This window comes from Grammomys surdaster, unplaced genomic scaffold, assembly GCF_004785775.1.
Source record: "Grammomys surdaster isolate TR1022 unplaced genomic scaffold, NIH_TR_1.0 126391, whole genome shotgun sequence".
Taxonomy (NCBI): domain Eukaryota; kingdom Metazoa; phylum Chordata; class Mammalia; order Rodentia; family Muridae; genus Grammomys; species Grammomys surdaster.
In genome coordinates, this window is record NW_021621185.1 from 17892436 (window position 1) to 17899336 (window position 6901).

At 42.6% G+C, this 6901-nt stretch overlaps 1 protein-coding gene across 1 annotated transcript in view; it reads right to left on the reverse strand.

Moving 5' to 3' along the window:
- Window positions 1-257: 257 nt before the first annotated feature.
- Window positions 258-6901, reverse strand: part of Aggf1 (angiogenic factor with G-patch and FHA domains 1) — a 28961-nt gene continuing 22317 nt past the window's right edge. The window contains exons 12-14 of the mRNA XM_028760168.1: window positions 4526-4656; window positions 3122-3221; window positions 258-1315 (exon numbers count right to left, since the gene is read on the reverse strand). Of these exons, the coding sequence (XP_028616001.1) occupies window positions 1115-1315; window positions 3122-3221; window positions 4526-4656 (432 nt within the window). The 3' untranslated portion in view covers window positions 258-1114. The remainder of the gene's footprint in view (window positions 1316-3121; window positions 3222-4525; window positions 4657-6901) is intronic.

Here is a 6901-nt window from a genome sequence, read left to right on the forward strand (position 1 = left end):
GTGAGCTCCGCCTTCCACTCTGAATTCCATCCAGGGCTGTATCGCTTTCACTATTAGAAACTCCTGCACTTGTTTCTTTTCAAATGGGGAGCTGCCGTTGATTCTTTCTGCCAATGTCAACCCCGTGAGCAGCTGTCAGAAGGAAGGGGTGGACAGTGGGGACCTGTGAGACACCAGCCACACAGGCTCCCTTCTGCCACTCTTCTGCCCATTCAAAGGGGACAATTCTGGTTGGGTGCAAATACAAAGGAGACCAATACGTTTATATCATTTATTCAAGAAATCAAGTCTTTAAAAACGTTTTTTTATTGCATTTGAAGACATTTCCAGTAAATGTTTGAAGCCTTGGCTTAGTAACCCATCTGCCCCAGTCACCAGATTTCTCGAGCACAGTCCCATTGCCCGCAATGGTATTTATCAAAACTAAAAATGCTAGCACACTGAATATGCCAATACTGCACCCAGTTGTCTATATCAAATACTCCATCAGCTAGGAAAAACCAAAGGCAAATGCTGACTATATAGTACAAACCAACATTCTTCACAGAAGAAAACAGTGTGAGACTAATTTCTACAACCTGTCAACCTGCCATCAATTCTTCAATATTATTACTGCAGTTATTTCAAGGATAGTAAAATTAAGCTCCACTACTGTGGTTTCTCGACTTTTTTAAAAAACCTAAGTTCTGTTGTAAACAAGTATACACACAGAATTGTTTCTATAAACTTTTGATAGCTGATATATCTGTGTGTCATAATGATGATGACATGGAAACAGGACACACACATGTGCTGAAGTCATTAGTGGTATGTGCACTTTGCTCACATGGTTAGCTGTCCTCCACAGGGGTGAGTGACAGGCTACGACAACAAAGGTCTGGCAGCTCTCCTGTGCCTGTCACCCTGAATTCACTTTCTGCACAAGCCCATTGAGTTCCTGCTCGGTGTAACAACTGCTTTCTACAAGCTACAAACCACACGTCCCCACACATGTGTGGATCGGGGGCCATCTTAAGAGTTCCCTCCTGTTCCTGACTTTCTAGGGACACAGGCTTCTACATTACAGTTTTCAAACGCTTTCTCTTATGAAGCTCCAATCTCCCGTGATAGGCCTTTATTCTGCAGTCCCTGTCACCCAAGGCACGGTCCCTGGGGCTTCTTTCCGAGGTTTATTTTCTGTGAAGTTTTCCGCAAACCGCTCCCGTGCTTTGTCCCAGTTTTTTTTGCTCTTACTCTGGAGAAAGTGAACATCATCAATTGAGGACGGCTTCCCTGTCCCCAAGCCTGCATGTGTCCGTCGAAGCTGAAGCTGGATCTGTTACGAAAATTGAGCGAAGGAACTGTTTTAGAATCTAAACACACCAAACTCCCCTGTGTAGACGTTTGACTACAATCCTTTGACTTGTTAAAGACTCATGCAAAGAAAACCTGTCAATCGCATTAATGCACACAGAAGACACGGTCTACTCCCTTGCAGCTTAAGCGCCTTTTGTTAGCACTGTCTTGGTAGACCCAAGTTCAGCCAACTCTAAACACCAACATGTGCCTTACACAGCCATCCTCATGCCCTGATGCTTTTCCTTTTCAATTGTGATGTTCTTATCCACAAACTTCATGCTCAGAAACTGCAAGAGTTACCCCAAAAAACGAACAACAAAAAGTCCCACTATGCTTTATGTACGCTCATGTTTGTTTAGGCTGTACTCATAGCTATGTGGGACTGCTCACAGCCCACAGACACAGGCTGGACACGCCTGAATGATACACAGTGTATCAGTCCATTCTAACCAAAAGTAAAGACCATTTAATCCTCTGGCCCTAGCCTCATTCAAGTAAATGTACAAGAGGACCAAGCATTAAAATAGTAAGAGGAGGCCTGGGAAAGCCACTGGACCTCAGAGTGTCTGCCTGGCATATACAGCCATGAGCTCACTGTCCAGTGCTGTGTGCACACAGAACTATTATATAGAGAATGTGACTGTTGCTTGTCTTCCTACGAGGAGATGAGGGCCTCTCATTATGTTAGAAAGTTACAGTTACCAGAAACTGGTGCCTTCTGTAGAGTATAGGTGGGGTCTGCAGGACATTCTTGACAGTTTTTACTGTCCCCACCTTACATAACCAATGCAACTTCAAATATGACTAAAGACTCAGTGATAAAGCTCACACATGCTAAGGATCTAACTGCAAACCATTCTCTCCATCATGCACCAATGAAAATGACAAAACCAGCACTATATTCACGCTGGTAGTCTATCAGCTTTGGCAGGGTGTGTGTGTGTGTGTCTGTGTGTGCACGTGTGCATGCACTGAAGATAGCTATTACTTCCCATCAACTATGGGGCTATAGAATTTAACCAATGCATTGTGCTCTAGACATTATTCTGTGTACATAATTGTACATAAAATGTTCTGGGGCTCTTGAGCATAATAGATTCTCCAGCTAACGCAGAATCTGCCTGTGTGTAAACTAACATCCACTGTTCTTTCAATGTTCAGCACCAGACTAGTAAGAATTTCATCTAAAAATTTTAAAAGGGCCAGGTATGATGGCATACACTTTTAATCCCAACACTAGAGAGCCAGAGGCAGGCAAATCTCTTGAGTTTGAGGCCTTCCTGGTCTACAAAGTGAGTTTCAGAACAGCCAAGGCTGTCACACAGAGAAACTCTGTTTAAAAACAACCAAAACCCAACAAACAAAGAAATAAATGGATGAATGAATAAACAAACAAATAATAAATAAATAAGTAAGTAAATAAATAAACATGCTGAGCATAGCTTGGCAAGAGTACTTGTCTAACATGCTCAAAGTTTAAATGGCCAACATGGTAAAGCAAACAAACCCAAAACCCACACAACTGAACAGCACAAGAAAACCTTTGATTCAGAAAATAACACTTTAATAGTTTTGATTTAAGGAAAAAAATTCTAAATAAGAGTTTCCCAAACACAAAATCCCAAATAAACGCACGTGTGTTAAATGGGAACACAAAAAAGGCCTTGCCCGTGTCTGGTCTGGGTTATTACTCTAGCCCAGCGCTTGGCAATGTTGGGCTCAGGACTACACAGAGGCAATGCCGACTGGAATAACTTAGGATGAAGGGAATCACAAGTCTTACCGGCGTTTTCATCCCTCCACCGTCCTTTCCCAGGCCTTCTCCCCTTTTCCAACCCATCTTCTCCAACATCTTTCGGCCTTTGTTGCTATCTGTAATTTCACTGTAAAAGAAAAGTAAGCTAATAACTGACTTATAAAAGGCTTTTTAGGTCATGTGTACAATAAATTCCTGCATAAAAAAAACTCATAAAGCTACCTTAAAAACTTGACAATAGCCGGGCAGTGGTGGCGCATGCCTTTAATCCTAGCACTTGGGAGGCAGAGGCAGGTGGATTTCTGAGTTTGAGGCCAGCCTGGTCAACAGAGTGAGTTCCAGGACAGCCAGGGCTACACAGAGAAACCCTGTCTTAAAAAAACAAAACAAAACAAAACTTGACAATACTTCCTAAGGTGGAGGACACAAATGCTACTCTATAGATGCCACCTAACAGACGGCAACAAACCATAAGCAATTCAGACGTCCACTTGCACTGAGACAAACTGAGGACATGCACAAAGGAAGTTCTGTGGCAATGACAATAAGCTGTACAAACAAAGCTACACAGGACAAGAGGATACAGACACCATGTGACTACTGTCCTGCTCCACTCACTTAAAACTTCAAATAGCTGCTGCTGTCAGGACGGTGGCTAAGTTCGGTCGGGAAGGAGACCAGGGCAGTGATTAGCACAGGTCAGAGGTCGCTGACACTGTTGTGCTTCTTGTCCATGAAATGTGTGCTCTTAATGCAGTCTTCCACAGTCTCATAAGGCTGAACAGTCAGCACAGAACAGTACGCCTTTCAGTCTATATGAATGTTCCAATACAAAGGGGCCTAGAGCTCATTTGTCCCTACTTGCATTTGTTGTCATGGATTTTCTACTGTGACAGTTTTGACTTCGTGGCTTTATTATGTTCTCGGTATGTGGATACTATCTAGCTTCTTTTCTAATATACCAAGCGAAGCAGTTCAACGTGCTTCAGTTCTTACTTCTGCCTTCTCATTTAAATCTAATGTAATCTCCATATTGTTCAGCATGAGAAATGCTCTGTTTTTAAAGAAGTTGTCCTGCTGCCTGCTGCACCTAACTTGAAACACTCACTGCATGTCATGAACTAACTCCGTGAACAGTAGGATGTTCCACTGTATCATGAGGAAAAAGTACCGCCAACTGTTAATTACAAAATTAAACCTGGCACAAATACTACAGTTTGGGAACAAGAGAGAAAAATCACACTTTTATAATTTTCATATCTACACAGAAATTGACTCAACCTAGAATAAAAAAAAAACAATGTAGCTAATTTAATATGTAAGTGTCATAGATTTCAAAATCACACTTTTCATGTTGATTAACAAAGCTATTTTATCAAGAGAAAAGAATCACTGAGTAAAAAAACTCAACAAGAAGTCGTCAACACTCACGAGTGAACAGATGCAGGGGCACCATCATCTCTCTGGAAAGTCCCTTCGCTTCCAACCTGCTCCCTGCGTTTTCCAGCTCTGTCTTTATATTTAGGATTCTTCAATGCTTTTTCATCTTCATAGTCTGTATTCTTAACGATCACAAACCATTGATTGAGAGAAAAGAAAGTAAATAAAATATAACTTAGTAAAAAAATACGGCTCAATGTGGCCTCTCCAGACATAAGTAAAAACAAGTGGTTATGTTTGCTCCACACTGCTCAAGTTAATGTCATAAAATAAACAAAAAGGCAAGGAGATAATACTCTGACAATATGCTGATACTCTTCTCCAGTTACCGTACGGCCTTCTACTGTCATATGAACCAGTGTCCAGTGGCTCAGTGGGTAAAGGTGCTTGCCGTGCAAGCCTGGTGACATAAGCACGGAGAGGAGGCCAGCTTCCCAGAGCGTTGTCAGCCCTCCACACAGTGGCCTGCGCACACACATCAGGGATGCACACATGACACTGAGACCTAAACTGCTGGGACTGAGAGAAAAAACCCTGCCCCCTTTTCTCTAAGGACTCACTCCGAGGAACCCAACAGGGTTTGATACTGTTTCTTGGAAGGGAAAAATAAGAAGTCATTTTAAAATGAGGAAACGGTTCACCCTCTTCCCACGAGCAGCCTTTGCTTTAATATAAGCCGTCTACACGACTCCTTCACTACCCAGCACATATCACAGGATACAGAGTGGGCTAAGCCCTGGGTCAGGGGATGGAGACAGAGAATGTAATGACTCCCCAGGAAGGGCAGACACTTTTAGCAGACGCAGCATGGCACACTCAGGATAAAGGCACATGCCCACGTGTGGCAGTGACACCCTTGCAGGTTACCTGCTTCAGTGGTCCTCACTTTTTAAATGATAAATTGTACTCCGCTATGAGACTACTGCATGGTTTGCTTATCCATATTTAAAAGACATTTGAACCTTTCAGTTTGGAAGTGCTACTAAAAAACATGTACAAACATTTGCTTACCAGTCTTGGTAGACAATTGTTTGCACTTCTTGAAGGCAAACACCATGAACTGGTATGCTAAATACACCTCCAGCCCTTTAACTAAAGTTACCACTGTTTCCCAGAGTGACTGCATCAGTCAACATTCTTGCCAGCCACACATGAGCTTCCGTCTCCTTATGACCCTTCCAGTGACCTGTAAGTCAGTTTATATCCTGATATCTCACTGTAGCCTCTCACATTCCCACATTCCTTACTGAACATTTTCCATGTGTTTACAGCTGTGTAACTTCTTTGGGAAGTGTTCTCTATAATCTAGTATTTTTTTTTTTTTAGACATGGTGTGCTTGTTTGATATCCCCAGTTGCCAGTGCTGTTTGAGCGCCTTGCTGGAAGGAGTACATCCCTGGGAAGGGCTTTGGCAGTAACAGCTCTACTCCAGTCCCTGTGTGCTCAGCCTCCTGGTCCTGTACTTGCCTCTATCTCTCTGGAACCTGAAGCTAAAATAAACCTCTGCTCTTTTTTTCTTTTCTTTTTAGTTGTTTTGTTCTTTGTTTTTCAACACAGGGTTTCCCTGTGTAGCTTTGGCTGTCCTAGAACTTGTTCAGTAGACCAGGGTGGCCTCAAACTCACAGAGATCCACTTGCTTCTGCCTCTCAGGTACTGAGCCAGCCTAAAACGAACCCTTTCTTAAGTTGCTTTGGTCCTAGTATTTTCTCACAGCAACAGACATGTAATTAATATACACAGTAGCACAAGGCTGGCCCTGAATAGACTGAGGGATGTGGTGTTATATAAAGCAGCCTCCTTTTAAATGAACCTGTTCTCTCACTTTATAGTGTTCTATAAATTCTAGATCACTAAAAAATCTAGATCTATGAATTCTTGTTTCTTATCAGGTACATGATTTGCAAGTATATTTCCTGGCCTATGGTTTCCTTCATATTCTCTTAAGAGTCTCTATGTAAGCAAAAGTATAGCTTGTCAACGTATTTTCATACACTGTGATTTTGGTGTTAATACCTCAGAAAATTTGCCTAAACTTGTGTGTATGTGCATAGAGTCAGAGGAATGGGACGTTTTCCCCAATGTTTTCAACCATCCTCCACCTTAGTTTCTGAGAGGGGGTTAACTGATTCAGATGGACTGGCCGGCTAGCAAGCCTCAGGGATCCTCTTACCCCACCTCCCTGGTGAGGTTACAACATGCATAGCACATTGACTTTTAGACGGGTGCTGGGATCTGAACTCAGGCACACATACTTCCCTGGCAAGCATTTTACCAGTTGAACTGCCCCCCAACCCTCACCTAATCTATCTTTGTTTGTGTTTCTCTCTCTCTCTCTCTCTCTCTCTCTCTCTCTCTCTCTCTCTCTCT